This window comes from Lepidothrix coronata, unplaced genomic scaffold (assembly GCF_001604755.1).
Source record: "Lepidothrix coronata isolate B3197 unplaced genomic scaffold, Lepidothrix_coronata-1.0 Scaffold49, whole genome shotgun sequence".
Taxonomy (NCBI): Eukaryota; Metazoa; Chordata; class Aves; order Passeriformes; family Pipridae; genus Lepidothrix; species Lepidothrix coronata.
The window spans coordinates 4,968,197-4,994,363 of record NW_016690229.1 but is presented as its reverse complement, the minus strand read 5'-3'; the positions used below and the strand labels follow the sequence as shown (position 1 = coordinate 4,994,363).

Here is a 26,167-nt window from a genome sequence, read left to right as displayed (position 1 = left end):
CCCAACTATGCACCTCTTAATCAGGATGATTGGATGAGCTCCCAAGAAAACACGTAGGTAGTGTCTTGAGAAAGGACTAAAATTATCTCCCTTTGTTGCACTCGAGCAGCGTGACCAAGGCAAATCAAGAAGCACATTTTGTTTATAGATTTCTTTTACTGATTTAGGGACTATTCATGATTTAGGGACTTTACTGATTAAGGGACTGTTCATGAAGGTCTCAGGTTCTTTGTGATCTTACTAAACTTGAGAAATTTCACTCACTTCCCTGCATTTTTCTATCTTTGAATTCAGAAAGCGCATTTGTATTTCGTGGAGCACCTCCTTTATGCTGGCCGAATCCTCTTGTGTTTTTACCACTCTTGCATTGGGCAAGACATAAATTGAACACAAAAGCAGATTTGTCTTTATCACACACTAGCTGTGTGTCACCCACTAATTACATTTCAACCCCCAGATTTTAAACTGAGTGCCAGTGGGAAAAAAATAGAAATACAATGTGTAATGAGAGCAACTTGGTCCTCTCGTGCTCCCAGTCGAATGTGAGTGTGTTGGTACTTTTGCTTTTTTCATGCCACTTAAATCACCAGAGATGTCATTGTATTTTTTTCCAGGTCTGTTCCTGCTGACTTTGGGAGCAGCTGAAATGAGGTCCTTTACTTGCAGGGTACTTGTCCTGGCTGTTATTGAAAAAACAGACCAGCAGAAAATTTGTGCACATCGCAGTCACTCAAATCCAGAGACTGTTCCTTGGGGGGAGGCAGGGAGGTCGGAAGGAAACGGTGTCCCCTTGACGTCCCAGGGCTCCTACTCAAGGTGGTGGCTGCTGCTTGGTCCTGCTTCTGGCTCCAGCATCCCCAGCATCCTCAGCAGCTCTTGGTTGTGAAACAGCCTCCATCCTGAACAGCTTATCATTCTGGGAAGGACCTTTAATAATCTGCATCATTTTCAGATGCTTTCTTAGCCCAGCCAATGTGATCTGAGTGTGTCTGTTGGTTTATCCACGGCTCTGCGTGTTCCTCAGCACATTTTCTGAGTCCATCCATTGTAAAGGATATTTACAGCAAAAGAGAGATGGAGAACTGAGGATGTGAAGAGCTGGAGGAGGAAAGTAGAGACTATTGATCCAGAGGGTGGAAAAAAATCCCATTCACTCTCAGTCGATGTGTCTGTCACTTTTCCCCCCCTTTTTTTTTCCTGTGTTATAAGGAAAAAATACAAATGGCTCAAATGAATGTGGAAAGGGATGAAAATGAAAGCTTGATAGCCAGAGATGCTCAGAGTCATTTTTTTCAAAGGAGGCTTAAGAACTGGATGAAACTGTGCATTTATATTTGAGGGAGCAATTTCCCTGCCTGAAGCTTTGGGACAGCTCATTCTCTGTTCAAGACGGACACAAGAGATGAATCAGCCAGGAACTGGGGCCGCAGTGGGACGTGAGTGTGGACATTGGTCTGGAGAGTTTGGCACTACAATTGGGCTTCCAGGGAAAACAGCAGCTGCTGTGAGACGTTCCCAGGAAGACACGAGTCACCCGGACATCTCCATCCACAGCCAATACCACCTTCCACATGGATCTACCTGTGCTCTCAGGGCTACCATGGGCACTCAGGGCTGCTGTGGAGACATCACCTGGGGTCTTGAAACATTATTGTATGGAAAGCCATGAACTCCCGAGGAGAAACCAGGAGGATAATTCATGCACAAGCTTTCAGACTACTTAAGAGGGCCTATTTAATATTTTTACAGTAATACTGTGCACTCTGCTGCTCTTACTGTAGAATTACAGGTGTCATCCTGGGGGGGGAACATATTTTTGGAGAAAAGCCATTTTGCCAGGGAGATGAGACAGAGGGACTGCAGAGAGATCTGACATCTCCAAGGAGCTCAGAGGATCTACTGGTTTCAGGCTGCTGACCTGCCACCTCACAGAGACAGGAAGGTAAATCAGCAGATAAATACACATATAATGGGGACATTATGGAAGTATATGTTGGCTCAACTGACCAGCAGAGAGAGAAATCCTAAGTCTAGCATAGACAGAGAGGAAAGCAGATATGAGCCATCCATCCCGGGTGACAGTGTCTCTGTGTGCTGATTAAACCCCAGTGCATTGAACAGGTCAGGTCCTAATAAGCTGCAGGTCCAAAGCCTAACTGGACAGCTGGAAGGCACCATAACCCCAAATCCACATGGTCTCTCAGAAAATGAACTCAAGGAAGAACAGATAGAGAAGGTCATGGCCCTCTACTGTAAACCACGGCATGGACAACTCCTCAATGCTTTCCCATTTCTCAAAATTGATTTTCTTTTTTTCAAATTAAAGTGCAAAATGAACACGTGAGACCAAATGCTATTGGATCAGACTGCAAATGAGGCTAATAGGTCAAATGTCAGATTTGTTTCTACTGAGGAGTCATTACTGAATGCAGACTTTATGTAACCTGCTTTGCTCTAAGGCATAATCCAGCCAGCAGATGACTGGCATGAGGAAGATGTTTTGCCTGTGGAATGGCTTCTTTCCTGTTATAAATTTCTTTGGACCTTACCCCAAACAGTAGGGGTACACATCTGTTTGTAGGCAGCATCTCAGATTGGCTAAAACTGTGATGGATAAGGGAAGTTTGAGGATTAAGTAACTCCTTAGATTCTGTATGGAGCTGTAGTTGCCTGCAAAGATATGAATTGCTATTCCTGAAATCAAAATTCTGATTGCAGGTTTAGAAGAATCTCTAACTATTTCCCCATGGCAGTTCAAACTCCTGGAGTGCAATTTGCAGGCTCTCAACAGTAGGATTGGTTTTCAGATTTACCTTTCTCAAAACCACAAAGATCCATGGAGGGATGGCTGAGAATGCTGACCTGGAGCAGGTATCCAGTGTCCTGACTTCTGCAATGCAGGGGATCAGGAGCTAAATCTCTGCAGGCACCTCATGGTCCTGTTGAAGGATTTGAGCCTGGCTGCTGGTAACATCACCCTCTGCTCACAGAGAAGTTGCAGCTGCTGTTGCTGGCACTTACTTACACTGACCTTTGCCATGCGTTAACTGAAATAATTTCCTTTTTGAAGCACAAGAATTTCAGTGAAAAAAATGCTGCTTTTATCCCTGGGGCAGGCTGCCCAGACACGAGACTGTCTCAGGTTAAAACCACTCCTTTCCAAATAGCTGTGAAGGCAGACTCCTTGCAGAAGAGGAAGTGATTTAGCAAGATGAAGTAATCGCAGTGTCATGAATGCAACCAGGATTCCCCTGTTAATTACCTCACCGTTAATTAAGGGGCTATTTTTTTTGATTAAAATTAATTCTCACATTTTTAAAATATATGACTTAAAAAGGGGATGTACAGAAGTGTTTATCACTGATACCCTAAGATGCTAATTTTCCAATGTTATGGCTTGTAATCAAGTTTAATTTTCTGACTTATCCTCCAAAGGAAAGACTTTACACCAGTTTTGACATTTAAATTACCTTTGATTTGCAAGTCCAATATTGCCATAAATATTCATAGCCAAGAATTGAGTATTAAGTCTTTAATTTTTTTAAAATTTTTAATTCATTACTAAAAACTGGTTTCGGAACACGCTGAAGGAGTGAAACGAAGCACCTTTCATTCGAAGCACTGGGAGCATCTGGCTTTGCTACGTAACAGTGAACCGACACACCACACTTGTGTTTGACGCTGCTGAACAAAATTTGACAGCGAAATCATCCTTTGATCCTTTTCCCCGCATCTGTTCGCAAAAAGCTACTTTAATGTGGAAGCTGTCGCGCAGCACCGCCGTTGTTTTGGCATGTGCCACGTCCATCTCTGCAGGAAACCAGGGCAGGGCACTCCAAGCCACAGAGGCAGCTCCACGGGCGGCCGGCAGCTGCCGGCACAATCTGCTGCCACGTGCCGTAAAGTTGGCATTGCTGTGCCTGGTCTCTCTTCTCGGGCAGGCAGAGCACTTAGGCTTTCACAGTTACACAAACGGAACATGCTTGGCTTGCCCTGAATGCTGTCCCTTGTGGGCACAAACCCCAGCTTGGCGCGGGCGAGACGCCTGCTGAAAGGATGCCCAGGGACTGGGGGAAAAGAGCCTTTTTGGTGCTTCCTGGCTTTCGCCCTGTGAGCTCGCTGACCCTTCCCTGACAGCATGTCAGCCTAAGCATGTTGCTCACAACTACCCCAGTTAAAGCCAGGAGGCTCCTGGCTCCAGGAGGATCCTTGTCCCCCCTGGCAGTGAAGGCAAAGTGTCCCCTTGCTGCTCTTCTCCAGCTCCGCCATTCATTCAGTCTCTGACAAAATTTCCCTGACCAAGGAGAAAGCTGAGTTCCTTCACCAGGACTCTGGCAGCCTCCCAGGGGTGATGTGTCAAACTTCCTTCACCTTCCCTGTGCAGAGGGTCACTTGCTGGCAGGAATCCAGGTGAGAAGCAGAAGAGGTGAGATGCTCCAGCCCCTGCCATTCCTGATGTGAGTCTCTCCGGTGGCTGATTTCTGCCTCAAAATGTTTTAAAGACACTCCATTTTTCTCCAAGATACTGTGAGAATGTGGGTCAGTGTGGGATGGGAAGAGGGACAGAATCAGTCCATATGTCAAGCAGAGGGCTCAGAGCCTCACAGCCAAAGGCTGAGCAATACAGCAGGCAAGCACCTGCACACGTCAGTCTCAATAAAGGGCATATTGGCTTCAAAACGAAATATTCTCCTCATTTCAGTGACTGATGACTTCTTCAATTTTTTTTTTTTTTAATATCTGATATCTTTCAAATGTAATTAATATCTCCAGTCTTTTTTCTCCCTTCAACAATAAGGCAGGAATGGAGAACCAGCACTATCACTATTCCTGTCTCAAAATCATTTCTACTTGCAAAAGGCTAATAAAAAAATCAAGACAGACAGTGACCCTTGCTACCCTTAAACCAAGGAATGAATTTTAAGCATAGACACCTACTTCTGTAAAAACTGAGAGTCTTCTAAAAGACATCTTCTCATAAATAATTCCATCTAATGGAAGATAGTTTGATAATTGTGAGATTTTAATTTTAGCCCTTTAAGTGCAGAGAATTCTCATTAGCCCTCAGCATTCAGGTACAGCAATGAATTTTCATGGAGAGAGAATAGGATACACAGCACTGAAATGGTGGAAGTATGATGCATTTATCCATCATTTTATGGACAAAGACATTAAGTGATTCATTAAGCAAAACCATCCATTCCCTTCTGGGTCCAAGAAAGTTTTTATTATTCCTGTTTTTCAGGTAAATAAATGGAAGCAGCAAATGACAAGATCTAGCCTAAACCTCTTCATACCAAGCGTTTTCACAGTGACTTCCTCTGTTTTCTAGCAAGGTTTATTTTTAAATTAAGCCTTCAAGTGACCCTGGGGAGTCTGACTTTCCATACCTCAATCTAACTCCTGTGTAATATTGCCTTGACTAAAGGCAATAAAAACATCCACAGGGGACCTGAAAAGCCAGGCTGGCAGACTGAGTGCATGAATATTATAAATGAATAAAGCAACATTTAGATTTCAGGACAAAACCTGCCTTTTCACTGATGCAGAGATAATTTAGCCTGGTCATGGTTGTTAAAAGGAATTCGTGGTACCTTAGAGAAGTGATTCCTCTATTTGCTGTGTGTTGCCAACTCAGAAATTGAGTCATGGAAATTAAAACATCTATGTTCTCAATTATTCCACCGGTACTGAAAGTGCTGAAGAAGGAAGAGGGATATTAAAGCAGAGCGTGCAAGAGCAGAAGTGCTTATTTTACCCTGAACTCTGAGCTCTCTTATGTGGCAATGGGTCATAGTGTCTCAGGCAAGCCAGGCTCAGCAAAGGTGGCAGCGTGGGCAAAGCAAGAAGAGTGGTGGCACAATTTCCTTCTGATTGTCTTTTAAGTGGTTTCAAAAATAGGTGTACACAAGGATGCAAACGCTGCTTCCTTCGTGTCTACTGCAGTTAAATGGAGCTGGTAAAGGTAAAGCATTGCAGGTAAGGTTGGTGGGAATCACAGAATCACAGATTGGTTTGACCTTAAACAGCATCTCATTTCAAGCCCCCTGCTGTAGGTAGGGACACCTTCCACTAGCCCAGGTTGCTCCAAGCCCTGCCCAACCTGGCCTTAAACACTTCCAGGGATGGGGCATCCACAGCTTCTCTGGGCAACCTGTGCCAGGGCCTCACGAAGTGAGTCATTCCCTCCATTTAGATTGTATTGAATTACCAGCTCAGAGGCATCACTTGATCTTATTTAAGGTAGAAATTAAATGTTGCCAAAACTCAACTCCCTGCTGAGCTGTTGTTTACAATCAACATGTGAGTGATAGGATAGAGGACCATGGCCAAAGCCATGGCCACAGCCAGCCCAGAGGATTGCTGAGCATCCCTTTGTCACTACTGTGAATGTTTTCCTTTGGGGATGGTTTAAACACACTGGTTCTCCTTGCTGACATAGGCAAGGCACTATGGCTCCCTTGCCCAGATCCAGACATCTCCACACCAAGATGCCTTTCTCTTGCCTTCTCTCATCATCTTCCTTGACCATCTGAACCTTTCAGGTTTTGGGTTGGTAACCTTCATTTCTCTCTCTTCAGATCCAGCTCTATTTGATATTCTGTTTCTAATTTGCTCATACAGTAACTTTCCATCCCCGGCTCCAATCACACTGCAATCCCCCTCTGAGAGTACCCAGCTGGTTTTTGAAAATATCTCTCTTCTCCATTACTTACAACTCTTATTGATTTTACCTTCTATTTCCTGGTACTTCATAGCTACAATGACAGGTCGATGCCAACTTTGACTACAACAGATTCACAGCTTATAAAGGGACCTGAGAAGTGCAGGTCACTCCTCACTCACCCCAAACCCATCGGCATCCGGGTACATCAGGTCTCTGCAGCTGCAGTTCTTACAAGCAGCTGATGCTTTTGGCTCTGCAAAAGCCCCTTCAGTGGAATTGTAAAGCCATTTTGCATGAAGAATGGCTGTTTGTATAAATACATGCATGTGATAGCAGGACCAGCTTTAATTCTAAAGGTAGAGTTCAAACCTAATTCAAGTGTGCCAAAATGTTTTACAGGTGAAGACCTGCCTGTTGTTGCAAAGGCATTCAGAAGTTCTGCTTTGTGGCACAACTCTTGGTAAAGCAGGGATCATATAGATAAAAAAAGGGATTTGTCTGATCTTTAATGATACAGACAGTCTCACAACTTGAGAACAAAAATAAAGAGCCTGAACCAAACAGAAAGAGGGAGAGGCACCAGCCATTTGAGTGCTATTTGGATTAATTTATTTAGAGCCAGTTAGAGATCTTATTAAACACTCTTCCTCCAGAATCTCCCTGGAACATACCTGGCACAGACAAGGAAAAACATTTGATCTTTAGCAGTGAAGAAGCAAGAACAAAATAAAAAAACCCAAAAGACACACTGGAAGACAGGCACTTTACACAAAATGAATCACGAGAGAATGCCTAGAAGATTGTACCTAACTTCTAGGGGACAATTTGTGTATCAGTTTCCTTATTTATTGTGCATTAATTAAAATGTTTAAAAGAAATGGAACCTGGCTCAGGGTGTGATGAAGCCAAATCAGATTTGCTTTGACTCATCACGGTGAGACAGTGAAAGCTCCACAAAAATATTACCAGCAAGATCTGTTTGGAGAATTTAAAAGCTTTTTGCATTTAGGGATATATTCCATGCCGTTGTAAGGGAATGAAAACAATTGGAAAATGTCTTTGTCCTGTAAGGAGTTTCTAATGGTTGAAGCAGTTCTATTTGCCATGAAAAAATGAAAGAGCAGATGTCGTGCTCCTTGAAGCCTCTTGTACCTGTGTTGTGACCTGTGAGTAGCTGCTATACACGCCCTCACAGCAAATGCTGTGTCTTTTCAGACCCCTTCTGCAGAATGAAGCCTCTAAAGTGAGTGATAACATGCTGTGCTGGTACTTTTGGAGGTCCCTGGTTCAAGCTTCAGCAGCCCACACAAGGTGAAGGCTGATGCAGAAGGGTGGGTGGTACAGGACAGACATAGATATCTATATCTATATATACACATTGCTTAGGTATGCAGCAGTTATAGACAAATAATCTTCTTATGAGAATGGTGAAATTCATGAACAATGAATTTTTGGAAGGAAACCAAAAGCTGCTTGTCATAATTCAACACACAGTATTGACAAAAAAGAGGGAAATGTTGAACTATTTCAGTGTTTTCAAATAAACACTCGTTTTCTCCCTGAAAACACTAACACATTTCATTTCAAAATATTAAATAAGAAAATATGCTTTATTTCAGAATTGTCCTAAGCTAAAAAATGCAGAAGAAAAGGATGTGTTATAAGTCCAAAATGAAGCAAAGTGACCCACCTCAGCTCGAACTAGAAGTTTTATTTGCACACAAAGTGCTGTAGGTCAACCCCAAATTAACTGCTTTGTTTATCTCATTCTTCTTGACTTGACTCAAACATTTTTTTTTTTCCTTTGAAAATGAATTATTTCACCGTGAAACCACAAACCCCATCATTCTCCCAAGTGCAGAAGGAACATCTCCAGTGGAAAGGAAGGATGAAGGAGAAATAGTGGCTCCAGCCCATGAGCACTGGAAGCAGGAATGCAGCTCTTGCTTGGGCAAGAATTTGCATCTTGCATCTCCACAGACTTGGATCCCAGTTTTCCTGCGACAAGCATTCATGAATGAATAAGTGCAATAGGGAGGACCAAATTCTCCTGCTGCTGCAGCCTGGAGAGACCACACCAGCATCTGGAGAAAGCCAGGGCAGAGATTATCACCCTTCTCTGAGCGCCAGCAGTCTCTGTATTCTGTAGCTCTGCTGGGCAATTTCAATAGAATTAGGCAGAAAAATCTCCAGTACCACATCTATGCAAATGGCAGAGGACCTCTCAGTAGTGACAGCTTTAGAGACACTCATGACAGGCAATGGCTTAATAACAACTGGAATTTTTCATGAAAATAATTACATTGATGATGCACAAGGACATTTTAGTTTAGAGTCTCTAGCTTTTCAGCCAAGCCCATCTTAATGGTTGACAGTCCTAACTACTGGACCCTGAATGGCCAGCTCTGGACCATCCACACTCATGGCAAGCATTGTTTGATGCACCATCAAAGTCCTGTCAATGAAATCAAGCCAGAATCCCTGTAAACACAAATACAGGCAGAAAATCCACCATCAGATTACAGAACATCCTTGGACATCGCAGATGAATGTCACAGGTCTTCCTGGCCCTGTACATTCACTCCTCTCCAGGTTTTTGTGCCTCCTTTCTGTGCAACATGCTCTGATCTCATGTGGAGCCTGCTTATCCAACATCTCTCCAGGCTCCTAACATCACACAGAAGGTCAAGATTTCTCCCAAAGCATCAGTGCTTTTGTGAGGCTCAGCATTTGGGGGCAGAAGTTATGACAAGAAGGCAACCTTGTTTTCAAGTGTAAATCAACAGTGCCTTCAGAATATTTTTCCTCCCTCCTCAACAAAAAAAAAAAAAAACAAAACAAAGCAAACCAACCCAAACAAAACAAATAGAAATCTAGTATTGGAAGAAAGGAAGTTCATCTGGACTGAAACAAATGAGGAGGAAACAGTCTGTCTTGTCATTTTGATGGATCTTTGCAGGGAGCATTGAATATCTTTGTTTTCCAGGTGTTGTTTGGTCTTAGATTAGTCATTCTTGACACGGGCATTTTCCAGCTAACAGATTCAGCTTCTCCTACTGGGTGCAAAGTATTTGGATGTTGTCTTGCAAAATAAGCAATTTCCTCCCCCACCTTTTGGTCAGAGCAGTGATTACTGTTTGCTGGTTTAGACAGTGAAAGAATGGGTTCTTTTGGAAAGAACAAAAAAATAAAATAAAATCTGGGAACATTTCCATTTCCCTCAAATCTTCCTTAACTTGTTTTAAGGTTTTATTAAGGGCACAGAGTGGTTGGCAATAAAATTATTTCTCTGTGCTGGGAGAGGTAAAGCAGATTGTTACACACTGGGAGGAGGGAGCTGACTGCTCTCATAAATAAGTCAATGTGTTACTCCTGCAAGACTGGAAGCGGAATGACAGCTCTTCCAGATGCTGATGCTCTACTTCTCTGTGACCCTCAGTAAACTGAAGTTTGCTAAAAATACCCTACAAAAGCACACGTGCTCCAGGGCTGCAGAAACACTTGGAGCAGGGGAGGTTTTAAATGCTCAGATTCCAGCTCCCCACCCCAAACCCCAGCTGTGCTGGGCATCACAACTCTGCTCCCATCTCATGTGCCCAAATCTCCGTCGTGGCTGACGGGCTTTGTGTCCGGGAAGTGGGAAAGGCTGGTGGAGCCTGAGCTGCTGAGCCTCCCAAGGGTGGTGAGGATGGTGCCTGCTGTCTGCTGCCTGCTTCGGGAGCAAATCCAGGCTCTGAGGGGCTGCTGAGCTGCGCCACGTCATTGATGGTGAAGATTATTTCAAATTCTGTTTCTAATAAGGAGGTTTGTGTACATGCCCAGTCTTACTCTCCTCCCTGCCCTCCCTTGAGACAGTGAAGAGGAAGGTGATAAAACAAAACAAAAATTAAAGGCAACAGGAGGTGGAAGCCCATTAAATTTCGAAGCAGGCAGCGGGCAAGGGCATGGCCCTCCCTGAGACCCAACAGAAGAAGCTGATCAGGTGTCACCAAGACCCCCTTTTTTTGCAATTTGATATCTGAGGTGCATAAGGAAAAGGAAAGCACAAGTATAACAGGGTGATTAACGCTTACCTTTACCCACACAGAGAATAAGTTACCAATCAGACACTCTGTCCCTATCTCCTTATTTAAAATGCAAACTAAAATGAATGAAACAATAATATTTTAATTAGATGGAAATAGAAAAGCTACAGGAGAATGATATTGTTGCAGCAGTATGAGGTTCCTGAGCCATGTGTAACTACTTTGATAGATAACACACCAAAGGGAGAGTTAAACAGCACAGTTTCCACAACACTTTTTGCACCATTCTGTCTCTTCTCACTTACAGTGATAGAAGCCAGGGACAGCTAGGGTGGGAAATGATATTCCTTCCAGTGCAGCAAGGACAGCCTTCTGGGGAGCAGACCCAGCCCTCACTCCATCCCTGCCTGCCAAGTTACCTGTCTTGCTTCAAAAAAGCAGCAAAAAAGCCCCACAGCTCCAAAGCAAAGGATGCCCAGAAAGCATTAAAAATGAGGGACAACGTGTAAACCAGGATGGAAATCTACGTGTGCAGGAACACAGATTCATAGAATTGTTTAGGTTGGAAAAGACCTCTGAGATCATCGAGTCATGGTCTGACACGGAGCCACGGTGATGAAAAGAGGAGCTGGGTCATGTTGGGAGGTGGTCACACCCATCACTGTCCAGGGCTAAGCAATGGAGTTACTGTATGTATGAGGAAGGGGTTAAAAAAAGGAATAAATTAAAAAATAGAAGAAAAGAAAGGAAAAACTGGTAATAACGTGACCCATGAAACTTTTCACAAGAATGACTCTAAGAAGTAAGACTGCCACAGACAGCTCTGATGCCAGCTTGCACTCTGGTGTCAGGGATAAACTTGGTTCCCCCAGAGTCACTGAAACTAAAAGCTCAAAGTTTGGAGAGGCACAGCCAGGCTACACGGTGTATTGAGGCTTTTGAGATGAGGCCTGTTGCCAACACAAAATGTGTCACTGTGAATCATCTGCACACCAGTTTCAGAGTACAAAACTCTTCCCTGAATCGTGGTGAGAAGCACAAATGTTCTGCTCTGAAACAGAAAACTCACTGACTCCTTCTTGAACCAAAAATAGGGAAAAAGGTTATGTAATCCATTTACTTTGAAAAATAAGCATTTCAAAGTTATCTAAACAGCACTAATAACAGGGAAATCTCTGTTTATTTAATCAGTCCGGCTTTGCTGGGATTGATGCTTGTGCTCCAGGCAAGTTTGAATCTTTCACCTTAAAACAATTTAAACATAAAACTTTATCCAGCAGCTGGGAGAGGCTGGCAGGGCAGCAGCTCTATTTCACATCTATATTACCACCATAACCACGTGCTCCTAAAAAATATCCTATTTTTTGTTGCATGCCACATTGTGAGCAGAAGGAGAAGCTGGAAGCATTTTTTGAGTAAGTCTTGGCACAGCTGTTTTCTTAGGGGTGACCAGTGCACATTTCATCACTGATTTGCCCCATTTCCAGCCCAATCAGCTTGGGTGGAGACACATTTCTGACACGTTGCAGCTAGAATTATAAATGAAAAAAACATGATTATTTTCAGCTGAATTTCTTGTCTCCTTGGATAACTATTCTACTTCCTGCAGCGGTCTTTGCAATTCATTCTTTGTGACCAGACACAAAAGCTCTGTTTTCCATGAGATCACTTTTCTCCAGCAAAGCTTCAATGTAATATTGAATGAAGGCATCACAATTCTGTCAAAACAATCACTGTCACAGCTTGGAAAGTAATTTTTCAAGTCTTCTTTCTTGATATTTGCTGGTAATAATTTTCATGAAGTTCATTGCCAGAAAGGGTTGGGAGATTTTTTCCCCATCAGCCTCTTGGGACACTGGGCACAGCCAGTGTTCAAGGCCAGGTTGGCCTGGACCTGGATCAACCTGGTCTAGTGGAAGGTGTCCCTACCCATGGAAGAGTGTGGAATCAGATGGTCTTTAAGGTCCCTTCCAACCCCAAACATTCTGTGATTCTATGATTCCCCACTCGAGAAGAGGTCTTTGATTGCCAAACACATTCCTGGTTGATTCCCGAGAATATCCCTATCAGTTCACTATGTGCCCATGATTTATGAAAATCTTGGTGTGACACAGGTGCACACTAAAAGCAGCTTGACAAGGTGACACAGGGTTGATGGTGGAAGCACTGGGATCACCCAGCTCTGAGGAAGGAGACCAACCTTGCCCCGCTGCAACACCAACCCTGTGTTTGGGGCCCGTGTGTGTTTGTAAGTGGAGGCAGCCAGGCAGAAACCCTCTTTCTCCACCTGAGTGCTTTCCCACTGCTGAGATGCTGACCTGAAAGGACCCAGTCACGGGCTAGGTCTTGGCAGGAGAGCAGCACTGCTTCTAAAGGGATGCTGGGTCTGAAGAGGAGGATCCAGCCAGTCCATGCAATGGCTCCGGGCGGCACGAGCAGGTTTTGCAAGTGTGCTCATGTGAAAATTGTAGGACAGAAATAGAGACAAATCTGCTATCTATTAAGGTTTTCACAGGATCATCAATGTTTGGCCACTGTTTTGGTGCAGAAATTCTTCCTGATATCCAACTTGAACTTCCCCTGGTGCAATTTGAGGCCGTTTCCCCTTGTCCTATCACTAGTTGCCTGGGGGAAGAGTCAGACCCCCAAAAGCATAAGGAATAGGGGTGCAGACCAGCCTCACAAAGAGGAGAGAAGCCCATTGCTGAAAAGGAATTAATGCCCAGAAGATTTTCAGCTGCATTTCAATCTTGTATCAACTGTACCCACAGATCACAAGTCAAAATAATCTCTACAGCTGGATCGATACACATGGCCTTTTAACCAAGCTTCTCTCTTCTGTCAGGAGGCTGTCTCAGCAAAGGTGTTAGTGCAAATCCACATGGGTAATCAGGGATTGCATCCTGACAGACACAGCCCCAGCAAAAGCCACCTGTCAGAGCCACACTGGTGCAGCTCTGCAGAACAGGAAAATAGGAAAAGTCTTGCAAAGCACCTGAACCAACTCCTTCTCCTGAACAAAATCACCTGGAATGTTTGTTTGTTTGTTTTGCTGAGTTAGAAGGTACAGCTTTGATTTACAGCACCAAGGGAAAGCATTCCCTGTCTTTTCTGAATTCAGCTGGGAGGCAGGGGCACAGGGTGAGCAGATGTGAGGAAATCAGTCTGTTCGCAGGCAAGTGCCTTCTGTGCAGAGCTCCAGCTGTAGTTGTAGAGCTCCAGTCAATAGTTGCTTTACAAAAAAACAGTTTTGTTTTGCAGGCACAAAGGCTTCTTCTATCCCTACCCAGCAGGAGGTTTATAAAACTGTCATTTCTTGTCCTGTTTCTGCCCTTGTCTCTTTGCTTCTACTTCTTACAGACTGCCAGTAGGTTTTTTATTGCTTTTAGATTTTTGTTTTAATTGAAACTGAGTAAATTGCATTTTTCCCTAAACAGCTTATGGATTTAACAAAGTTTTCCATTATTTAACGAGGAAGAAAACAGTAACCTTCAGAACAGAAAATAGAAACATTACTTAAACTTGGTTAATTCAAGAGCACAGAGACATAACCTTGCAATGAGGGGAGCACCTCTTGAGGGACCTTAAAAGCAGCTTTTGCTTGGGCAATATTTAAGGGATAGTGTTTAGCGCAGGATATGAGAAAACCTCTGGAGTATGCCCAGCAATTTTCCCTTTCCCAAACACATTTGTTTCAAAGGAATGAAAACACCAGCCAGCTTCATTTCTGGCTGTAACATCTTTCATGAAATATCTCCATTGATAATGGGGGAAAGAGGGGAAAAAAAAACATTCATGAAAGCAGAAAACCTTCTGTCTCATCTCCCTCTGACAAAGCCATTCTCTGCAGATCACATCTTTAGCCCTTTTTAGAGGTACTCAGGCTAGGCAGGGAGTGACAGGAGTGGGATACTCATTTGGTGGAAGACACAAGAGCTGGAAAGCAATAATGCACCTGGCATCTCATTCTCAAAAGAAATAGCTCCTGCCATGCTTCATCTTCTTTCTTTTTTTTCCTAGAGGACCCCTAACATTAATATCATTAGTGAACAAGGTGCTGGTCTTTCTTGTAAAGGAGCAGAGCAGCTGCCTTGGGCACAGCTCAGCTACGCTACCCTAAAGCCCCATATCCATGTTTGTAACCTGAAACACTCCTCTTGCTTCCAAGCTCTCCTACAGCTCCCAACCTGCCCCTAATGCAGTGGGAGCCACCCTAGAGAGGGGGAATTTAAAGAGCAGGTTGACAAGGGATTGCACCAAGCTGAAACCTTGTTGAAACAGAACGAGACTGTGGGAAGCACCAAGGGGAATCTATGGGATCTCGGAGGAGCAGGGAGGATTTGTGGCTGGGAGCTGAACTTGGGCAGCTGGACAGTGGGTGCCACAGTCTCTTTGTGTTTTGCTGTTATTACCCCCTCTCTACCCTGGCCCCTTTTAGAAGTCCATTTCTGTGGTGATGGTGGGTTTGTTTTCACTGGCAGCACTGCCCTGGGAGTCGCTGTCAGTGGGACCCTCGTGCTCTGGCTTGTGACCAGCTGAGGGAAAATGCATCCATAATGGAGCTCAGTTGGAAACTCTCTGAGCTTTTTGCTGCTCCCGAGCAGAGTGTATTCAGCACTGAGACAGAAGGTCTAATAGGCTTCTGCCATTTCCTTTGACTCAGAAAAATGGCTATTGTAGCTGCTAGTGCTCTACTTTCACACAAATCCCCTTTCTTACTAGATACTAAAGAATAAATCCTATTTGCTTGGGTCCAGGATGCCCTTGGAAAAGAACCAGCAGATCAGGCAGTGCTTCTAGCTATGCATTGACCCATCTCTAGTTAAAGCTGGGCTGGTTATTCCCTTCTGATACCCCAGTGCTTCCCTCAAGCAATAGCTTCCTTGGGAGTATCATCATTGCCTGACTCCCTCCTGGAGAAACAGGGGGAGAGGTTTCCCTTCTCCATTGCCACAAGAGACAAGCTCTTAGCAAGCAACAAGTACACCAGGAACAGAGACAGTATCTGTACAATGACACAGGGAATGAGTGGCATTGCTCTGTGAGCTCTTTGGCACACAGAATCAAAGAGTCATTTAGGTTGGAAAAGACCTTTAGAGATCAAGTCCCACTGTTCCCCCAGCACTGTTAATCTCACTACAAACCATGTCCCCAAGTGCCACATCTTCACATCTTTTAAATACCTCCTTGCACCACCCTTTAATGCTGTTTGTGCAAGACCAAGTGTACAGGGACCAGGGCAACTAATGACTTTGGCTACATTCCACAGTGTGATGTTGGTTGCATTTCTCCTCCATGAAAGGTGAACAGTGACCTGAGCAGGGTGTTTTGTTCTCTGTAGAGTGGGAGAGATGGAGAAGAACCAAAACAGACAGAAACCTACACAAACCTATTAATAAATTCCACAACGAGGTGCTGAGCCCCTGGCATTACATCTCACAAATCTGCCACACGAAGATACCAAGGAATTAAACAGCTCCAGATAATTGCAGGGCATAAATATATTCAGTATGATCTTAAATTTGGCGAGATTAATTTTCCTGACAGCTTGTTTAAAAGAAAAGTGGGTTATATAATTAAAAGAAATAGACCCCTCTCAGGTGGCCCATTGCGTGACCAGCAGATACTGCCTTTTGAGATTCTCACCTACCTGGATGTCAGCATTTCCCAGAGGTTTTTATGCCTCCAGCCCTTTCATTTGGCTGTGGAGTCACAAGCAGGCTCTCAGGCACTGATTTTTGCAAAACAGCAAGCTTGGATATAGATTTCTGGATTCAAATATTGTTAACACTTGCCTATAAAGCACAGGGCACAAATCAACACTGTGTAAAGCAGAGTAATAGAAAATCCAGGACGTTAATCTTCATAATGTGCCTCTCAGCAGGGATTTCACTTGAATGTTATTTGTATTAGACATGATACTGAGTGCAGTATATGCAGTTATACATAAATTAAAGGGGGTATTTAAGTCAAACACCATCCCCCTGTTGAGTGCAGACCCAAGCATGAGAGCTGTTAACAGTGGACTGCACAGGTCTGTTCATCTGCCTGACTTGCTGGTAGTGGCATGCTCCACCCTTGGTGCCCTGAGAAACTCATTTTGGGGGAAAATTAACGTCTTTTTAATGAGGTTTGTGGTGCCAGCCCAAGGTCTAGGAGTGCTGGTTGTTTTATGGACACTTTTTCTTTCCTCTCCCCCTCCCCACGTTCCACTTATGGATTTTCCCTGCAAAAACAGTGCAGGCAGGAGGCTGTGACTGAGCCTCCTCTTGTGTGTTGAGGATGGGAGCAAAGAAAATTCAATCAGACTTTCAAATGAAAAAGAAAAGGCTTAACCCAAAGGGGCAGTGAACTTCTTGGTTACTTTATTGATGCTTTTCCTCAGTGTTTTTCTCTGCTGCAGCTCCTCTCGGCGTCATGGAGTCTCAGGTATAACAGGTTTTTTTTCCCCAGCATGACTTGTTCTCCAGGCAAGCCTCAGACTGCCAGGTTGGCCATGTGCCCTGCTCCTCTGGACTGCTGCACTCTTATATGCTTTCTGACCAAAGTCCTGCTGGGTTTTTTTGCCCTTTCAAGGGATTTTCCATTTCACATCTCTCCTGTGCTGGCCAGGAAACACCTGTGAGCTGCCAAAAGGCTGGGGTAGAGTTTGCTCCTGCAGTCTGTTAAGTGTTTGGGACATACACAACTCCCCATCATTGTATCTTGAGGTCAAATATCTATTTACTAGTCTGAACCTATATTTCTCTTTCTGCCTGTGCTCTGTGAAACTTGACACACTTGAATCTCAGGAACAAGTATGACAGTGTCACAAGCCCATGACTGACAGTGATATAAAAATGAAACATGGACTTTGGTGAGGGGAACTCAATCCTTTGAGTTTCTTTTTTGAATGAAATGTATAAATTATCCCCGTGAGGATAAAATGTCAAGTCTTTACAGGAGTAATCAATAGTGATGTGAGCAATGAACTAAATGTTCCCAGCAGCTGAGTTGCATTTTTATAAGATGGTTTTGCAAAAATCATAGAATAGGTGGGAAAAGTGGGTTTATTTCTTGTTGAACATACTTATTAAACAAATTCTCCAAGGGAACAAGGTGGTACGACAGTCCTACCACATATTAATACCACATTTACTCAATTCAGCACTGAAGACCTGCTTTGTTCTTGATTAAGTTAAAATTAATAGGATGTGGCATTGCAACGACTATATTAATTAGCTCCTTGGAGTCCTGATCAAAAATAGGGGTCTGCTGAGCCAAATGCCACCCTGCATCAAAGTGCTCTCAGCTGATCTGCTCTGCAGGTCTGGGTGAAGCTGGTACATTGGTAGACCACTTTTTTCAAGGTTATAGGAGGAAGAAAAAGAAATGATTAATGGATGAGATTGCTCCTTCATCTGCTAGACACCTAAAGAAGCCAGGGCAGTGGTGACCATCTGTCAGGCTGAGCCTGCAGGGGCAGGAGAGGACCCATCAGCAGGGCTGAGCTGCCCAGGATGAGAAGGCAACAGGTACATCCATTGCAGGCAGAAACCTGAGTACAGGACAGTGAGGGGCTGCTCCACTGGGGCTGACAACACGGCCACAAGCAACACCACTCAACCCAGGGCAAGCCCTCCAGCTTAGCTGCCCCTCCAATGCCTCCCTGATATATTAATACTGAATATGCTTTTAGCTCTGTGCATGGCTTCCCAGTTCAGAGGTATTCCCAGCTTTTTCACTAGCATTTTGCATGAGATGCTTTTTTTTCCCTTTCAGATGCTAAAGACTTTGTGAAAGTTTACATTTTTTCCTTGCTGTTTTTTTCCATTTCTACTTGGAGAATGTCTTCTCTTTGATTTCTGTCTGCAACTGTCACTTGTCTTTAGTTCCTGAGAACTCAAAAGCTTCAAAGAAACATTACTGAACTTTTTCTCAAAAGAAAAAGTTCAGCAAAAAAGACCTTCTTCATTCTATTGGTTTTTTTTCTCCTGGGACAGTAAAAGCCCCCATGGAACTTTGCCCAGCAATGCAATCTGCTTTGAGAATTATTGAAGTGAAAAAGCCACAGGAGATAAGGAGCAAATCTCACATGCTGAAAACCACCTGCAGTTGACCAGCTCCTTCAGCCCTCCAGGTTCATCTTCTTTAAAGGTCAAAGATGAGAATTTCACTCTCTGTCAAGGTACAGCCCTGTCCCACAGCATCCTCTGTCCTGGCAGGAGCAGAGGTGGTGACAGGCTTCTGGTACCCCAAGGAGGGGGGAGGAGGATGGACCTCCACACACACATGTATCAGGGCGGCCCTTAAGTATAGGGATACAAATTTGTCTCACTACTATTTCCCTCCCACCCATGCAAAACTTAACAGCTGGTACTCTGAATGCAGGAAAATACTGGGAAAGAGCCGTCAGCTCAGAAATTTGCTACCCTGTTAGAGTTACTACTTGTTTCCTCAATAACTCATCAGCTCAACTGATTTATCATAAATTTTTTTTTTTTTGTTAATCCCACACCTAAGAGACTTCGAAATTGGGTAGAAGAGATGGTATCCATGGGAAGCAAGACACAGGGGTGATGTTATTGGAGCACAACGAGTTATCTGGGCATTGGAAGCGTCTCCAGCTTCACACGGTGCAAGTGGCTTGTACTGGGAGGGCAAAGAGCAACCAGACAGATTGGGAATGTAATAACCCAGCTTCATCTGCTTAATGCGAGGGAAAGGAGGGATGTCAGTGCTGGGGCTGATGGGTTTGGCATCTAAACTCTCTGCTTTAGGGGTAGATGGTCACAATGTTCAGATTTCCCCCCTCACCAGCCCAGGACCCCCTCACGCTCCTCAGCCCCTCCAGACACCTTTGTTCACCCACCGTCCTGTGCCACTCAGAACGGGGCAATTCCACAGCAGGGAAGAGGCAATGGGGACACCACAGAAGCCTAAATTCCCCTCTGTCCCCCACCCAGGCACCCCCATGTCCCACAGAGGGATGCTGGCCACTGTCCACACCTCGGGCAGGACACAGAAGCGTTTCTAAACGTCAGGAAGAGAAAGTGCCATCTGTGAGTCTTGAGCAGATGCTGCACAGAGACGAAAGCCTGGTGAAAGCCTATAAGGGAAAGGAGGGGGGAAGTAGGGAGATGACAATTAAATAGCTATTTTAAATGATCTGGAAGAAGATTAAAGGCAGCTGCAGGTTTGGGCTTTTTCTTTTTTTCTGGGAAAAGCAACTACGAGATTACCTTCACCTCTTCTGCCTTTGGAAACTGCTGTTAAGAGGAAAACCTAAGAGCTAAATTGATCAGCCGCATTTCCCTGGTTCTTTTATTATCCCTCCAGCTGACAACTCGGGAAGGGGGAGGGAAAAGGAAATCAAGTGAATTAAAATCAATTGGGGGAAAAAAAGAGAAGAAATTATGTAAGAACTGGCAAAACACAGCAGGCCAAGTGGTTATGTAAAGCAATGAACACAAGAGCTTATTTAAATTAGATCTAGCTGCGAGACAGACCAGAGTGTAAACGGGCTGGGATTAGGCAGGCTGGGTTGTCGTGCATATGCTGAGTTAAAGCCCTGAGTTCCCTGAATAGTCCATGAAAAAAGGCAGCTTTTTAGGGATTCTTCTGCCACCATAGATGGGCATTGATGCTGGGGCAAGGGTTGGTCTCTCACCATCACTGTGGGGATGGATCCAGACACATTTACACACCAATATTTTCATTTTCTTGTCTACCTGAGTGTGTGGCAGCACCATGACCTGATGGGGTGCAGTCCTGCCACAAAGGTGCTGGTTTGTGGTGCTGTCGGAGGGATGAGTGCACCCAAGCCTGGGTTTCTCTGATGTAGAGAGTGATTTAGAACAGCACTGTTATTAAAAGCCATAGTAGGAATTTGGCTGTGACTTAAGGAAAAGAAATCAGCTTCAATTCCTCTAGTCAATACCAGTATAAACACAGGATTCCTGAACAGAAGCCACTGACTAATCCTGGATAGGATTTGCCAGCAAACCTGGGGAGAATTCATCCATTTGGTTTTATGGGTTGCTATTTTTGTGTACTATGGAGAGATGTTTGTCATATTTATTTACCTGGCACCACAGATCTGACGGTGGGCAGAGCCCTGCCATCCACAGCACCAGAACAGTGAGCACATCACACCACCCCACCAAGATGCTCCTCACCAGAGGAAGGTGTAAGGGAGTGTCTACAGCAACATGAACGGAATTAATAGCTTTGTAAGCCTCCCAGACTAATGGGAATTCAATAGATGACCTTGGAAAAGTGTGTAGAGAGCATTGTGATGGATGCCAAGAGGACAGGCTGCACCTTGTGTCTCCCAGCTCCAACACCTAGTTCTTCTTTCCCATTCCCTTCAGATCTGAGGCTCTTTTGCATCTTCCTTCAAAGGCATTGCAAGAAGAAATGTAGGCAGGAATAAAGCAGAGGAGCCCCTTGGGCAAGCGGTTGTTTCATGTGCAGAGTTATTTATTGTACAAATCATCCAAACTATGAGCAGGCTTCATAAAACATAATAAACAAGGGAACTGGAGGGATGGATGAGCTGCAGCCATGCAGGGTGGGATGATGCAGAGCAGGACCTCAGTGGAACAGCAGCCTTTCCAAATGGCTGAGGAGGTCCAGAGCAGTTCCCCATGTGCTGCCCTAGCAAATGAGCAACGTGGAGCTGCTGGAGCTGTGGCAGTTTCTGGAGGCACAGGGCCTGCTGCCATGTGTTTTAATAAATGGGTTCACACCAGCTGTCCGTGCAAATAAAACATTAGCATGTGTCAGACACTCTACCCAGGCACTTGCTGTAACTTAGGGGACATTTTTCAGCAGAGCCACTCAAGTGCAGGCTGTGGCACGACAGTGGGAAAACACCTCCCTCTCTCCCCTGTGAATTATGGCGTGCCAGAGAGCTGCCCACACCCAGGCTCCCCTCACGTGTGTGCCCAGTCCTGGCTCAGATAAAATTCCAGGCTTTTAGGTTGAGGGGCTGCCGACTCCGTGTGTTGGGACTGATGGTGCACTAGGACTGTAGGTATTTCTTTCACCTTCCCCTCTTTCCCCAGGTCCACTATTTTTCCTCCAGAAAACAGGCACGAAGGTAAGAAAGTAAGAAGTGAAAAAGGAAAATCAAATTGCACAGCATCTGGCCATTAAAATTCAGACCTTGATGAAAATCAGGGCTGAGAGTGTACAATGTTAGTGGCACACAGGGCTGCACATGGTGGGACAGGACACTCAGCGGGCTCCTGTTTCAAGGGAGCTGGTCCCAGAACCAAACCCACAGGTACTGACCCACAAGTGAACAGGGGAAGCATCTCATCCTGCCTCAGAACTCTCTTATCTGTTGCTACCACAACGAGGAGCTTTTAAAACCTCTCCAGCTGAAATGGAGGAGGTTTTAAGTGCAACCATGAAAGCATGAATTTACTCGTATGGCTTTAAGAGGTGTTTAATTTATGTGGAAAAAGAACCTAAAATTGGCTGCAGTGTGTTTCAGAGGATGTCTGCCAGCTAAAGCATTGACTAGACCGGAATAATGTGGCTATAATGGACTTACTGCTGTTACCAGATCTCATGTGGATGCCAATATCCAAACCAGACATCCCTAACTGACAGAAGCAACAGGCAAGCTTGGCAATGAAGAATATATAATAAACCAGATTCACAGGCTGATTTAAGCAGCAACAGGGACAGTGACAAACAAAACTGGGCAATAGTACTGTTCTAAAGAATTCCGTGTCAGGGGCCACACAGAGAGTCTCGATGGCATGAGGAGAGATGTGCTCAGAGTACAGAGCATGGTGACACACAGTGTCGCCCTGCAGATCATCTCACTTACTGCTTTTCCTGATTAGCAGTGTGTGCTGCCCTGAACAATTTGTAATTGGTAGAGGAATATCAGTAATTGCTTCTTACAGTTATTATGGAGCTTAAGTGGTGCAAGTTAATATGTGCAAGAATCAAATATGCCGAGTGTTGTTTGAATAATAATTTTTTTTTTCTTATTACAAGGAAACCTGGTTGTTCACTCAGTCTAGTTTCACTCAGGAATGCCCATTAAAACTTAAATACTCAAAGCAAATACAGAGGAACTTTTTGAAAATCAGAAATGTTAAATTGCTACAAAAAAAAATAGGCCCTTCCAACTCAGAATATTCTGTGATTCTGTGAAATATTCATTCTGGGAAGCTTGTTCCAGTCCAGGGAGAAGCATTGTCCTACAGTGATCCCAGCAGAACCAAAGCTCACAGTGGGCTCTGAGGATATAAATGGTTACAGTGGCCCTATTCTGGGACTGACTTTCAATCAGTCAACAAATAAAACCACTTGGAGAACTAATGGCTTCCAAAAAAAAAAAAAATTCCCAATTTACTTTAGACAGTTTGCCAAACAGGAAGAGGAGTGAAAACTGTCGAGTGATTTATTACAAATGATTTGCCAGCTCAAGCAAGTGCATCATTCGGAAAACGAATGCAAAGAGATGCTGTAAAGCAGCATGAACCCACCACGAAAGACCAGGGCTCCAGACTGCCAACCAGCAAGACATCTGCACGTCACTCTCCACATCACCACTGCCCTTTCAGTCACAGATCTTCCATCATTTGTCTTTTTTTATACCTCTGCACAGCTTACGACGTGAGAATGCCGGCTCACACGCTGTGCAATGGTTTCCATTAACGCACTTCAAACTTGACTTGCAGCTGCTTTGCTTATTCACTCTGGAGCCTTCCCCAGTCCAGGGCCCTGCATCACATTGTGTGCTGCTTCCCTGTGCTTGGGGGAATGGAGTGAAACCATTAAAAAAACCTCCCTATCTCGGCAAATCTACTTTTGCAGCCAGATCCCCCAAGGAAGAACAGGTTTGCACAGTCTGGGGTTTTGCTCCTTCTCGCTCCCCAGCAGCTGCCTCTTTACTTTTAAATTAATTCAGTAGTTAAATAAATATATATATATATATCTGAGGAAAAGCCCACAGGTGAACTTCACATACTGTGCATTCATGTCTGCCTACTCCTTACTTGGCTAATGGGATAAGGTACAGCCTGAACTGCAAGACTGTCAAATACATTGAGAATTGTTTAAACTGTAATCTCCAAAGATATGGATAGGAAGTAATCCGCTGGTTTTAGCCCTACCATGGTAACAATGAGCATCAGTTTAATCCTAAGAGGAAGATGAGTGGAAATAATGCATTTCAGTCCCATTGTTCTCAAATCAGATGGCTCATGTCTCCTCAGAGAGTGGAGAATTTGGGTTAAGTACACTGGGCTGCTGCTGACAAAGCCTTCAAAGCATTTACAGGAGAAATGCAGCCCCACCACCTCAGATGAAAGTTAGGGACCACAACAAAATGCAGAAGGAATCCAGGCCTTCTGTGGGGGATAGATTCTGGTTTTCTGGAATAGTACAGAGGGAAACTGGGAGAGACACGTCTAAACATTCACTGGCTCTGGGCTTAAATCTAAATGCATGTACCCTCGCCTGCTTTTAGTGGGAGAAAACGTTCTGATTCCTTTCCCTGTAAGTTCCCTCTGACTCTGGGAACATCTCAACCACTCCAGGACACATGCAGCTTTAAATTCCAGCTGCCCTCTGATTAACCCCACCTGAAATTCATGTTCCAAATAAAAGATTGAGCAGCTATCACATGCGAGCCTGGCAGCAAAGGGACTATGGAGACTGGTGTCTTGCTCTCTCTGTCCCTCCTTCCGTGTCTCTTACATTTTTCAAGCCCAATGCTTCAGTAAACAAATGCCTCAACCTGTCAAAGCACTGGAGCACAGCAAGTGTTGATGCTGAAATCCGTTCCACGCATGGGCGTGTTGGATTTAGCAGTGTGTGGAGACCAGCAAAGCCTTGCTGAAGTCAGGAGGGGCTGCTAGTTAAACCAGCTATGGATTTCCCCAAAACAGCAAAAATAGCAGCCTCGGGCTTTGACGATGCAGTTCCTTTTCAGATGCCTGTGCTACACCCTGTGTCCAAAACTTTCTGAAATTAGGAGCTGTCACTACACTGAGGAAACGGGCTCTGGATCAACACAGGGAACTGAGGGAGAGATGGTTTTACTCCCCTGATCTTTCTGGTCTCTTTCCAGCAGAAGGGAAGGAGACGCAGAAGACACAGAGAAAGGATGGAGATTTGGGTTTTTCTGGCGATGAACTGCCACCTTTGGGTGAACGTCCCTGGGGCGGCACGGCGGAGCGGAGCCGGACGCCCCGGGCTCAGGGGGGCACGGGAGGGTTGCGCCGGCCCCGGGCAGGATTATTCGCGGAGCAGGATTTATGCCGGCGCAAGGTCTCAACCCGGCGCGGTGGGGCAGGAGGGGGTGCGGGGTGGGGCGCAACAGGAGGAGCCCAGACGTCCCCAAATCCCTCCTGCCCGCACCTTGGGCCGGTCCGTCCCGTCAGGGCTGCCCGGAACATCCCCATTCCTGAGCCAGTCCCCCGCTCCAGCCTCCCCCTCCTGCCCCGCCCGTCTCCGCAAAGTTTGGCCAACCCGGGAAGGAGGAGGCGGCTGCCCGGACCCTCCCGGCCCCTCACCTGGATGACCGTCTTCAGCGTGGAGGTGTCCACGATGGTGGTGCAGATGAGGGAGTCGGGATCCCGGTCCTTGGCGTAAATCTGCCCCATGGTGAAGATCATGGGGATGGCGAGGAGGAAGGAGGCGATCCAGATGCAGCTAATGAACTTCTTGGTGCGGCTGCGGGACATGATGCTCTTGGCTTTGAAGGGGTGGCAGATGGCCATGTAGCGCTCCATGCTGAGGCTGGCGATGTTGAGCGCCGTGGCATAGGTGCAGGCGTCCCGGAGGAAGTAGTAGCCCTTGCAAACGGCGCCCCCGAAAGCCCAGGGGTGATGGACCCAGATGAAGTTGTAGAGCTCGATGGGCATGCAGAGCAGGAAGATGAGGAGGTCGGAGAAGGCGAGGCTGGCCAGGTGGTAGTGCACGGTGCTCTGCAGGTTCTGCAGCGACTTCTTGCGCACCAGCGTGTACGCCGTGATGGAGTTGCCCACGGTGCCCACCAAGAAAAGAGCCAAGTAGATGACGGTCACCATCACTTTGGAGTAGATGTCGGTGTTGACGTCCAGATCCTCCTCGTCGGGCACTTTGGGGAGCAGGTCGGAGCGGTTGGAGGCGTTGGCATAGCCGCTGGGGTGCGGGTGCAGGGGCCCGGCGGGCACGGCCGGGGCCGTGGCGTTCGGGTGCATCCCCGGGGCCGGGCAGCACCGCCCGGACCGGCCGCACCGCCCGGACCCGCCGCTGCCCCCGGCGGGGAACTTGGCTCGTTTTAATGCGGCGGGAGGAGCCGCCGGTCCCGGGGCTGCCGCGCGTGTGCGTGTGCGAGACGCGTCCCCCGCCCTGCGAGCCGCCTGCAGCCCCGGCTCCCTCCTCCCCGCCGCTCCCACGGCGTCCAGATGTGCCTTGGCAGCGCGGGAGCCGCCCCGCACACACGCACACCAACACAGACCCGCACACACGCGCACACCAA

At 45.6% G+C, this 26,167-nt stretch overlaps 1 protein-coding gene across 1 annotated transcript in view; it reads right to left on the bottom strand.

Annotated features, from left to right (window-relative positions):
- NTSR1 (neurotensin receptor 1 (high affinity)) overlaps positions 1 to 25,944 on the bottom strand; it is a 53,612-nt gene extending 27,668 nt beyond the window's left edge. Inside the window, exon 1 of the mRNA XM_017815188.1 lies at positions 25,218 to 25,944. Coding sequence (XP_017670677.1) covers positions 25,218 to 25,886 — 669 coding nt within the window. The 5' untranslated portion in view covers positions 25,887 to 25,944. The remainder of the gene's footprint in view (positions 1 to 25,217) is intronic.
- Between the last annotated feature and the right edge of the window lie 223 nt (positions 25,945 to 26,167).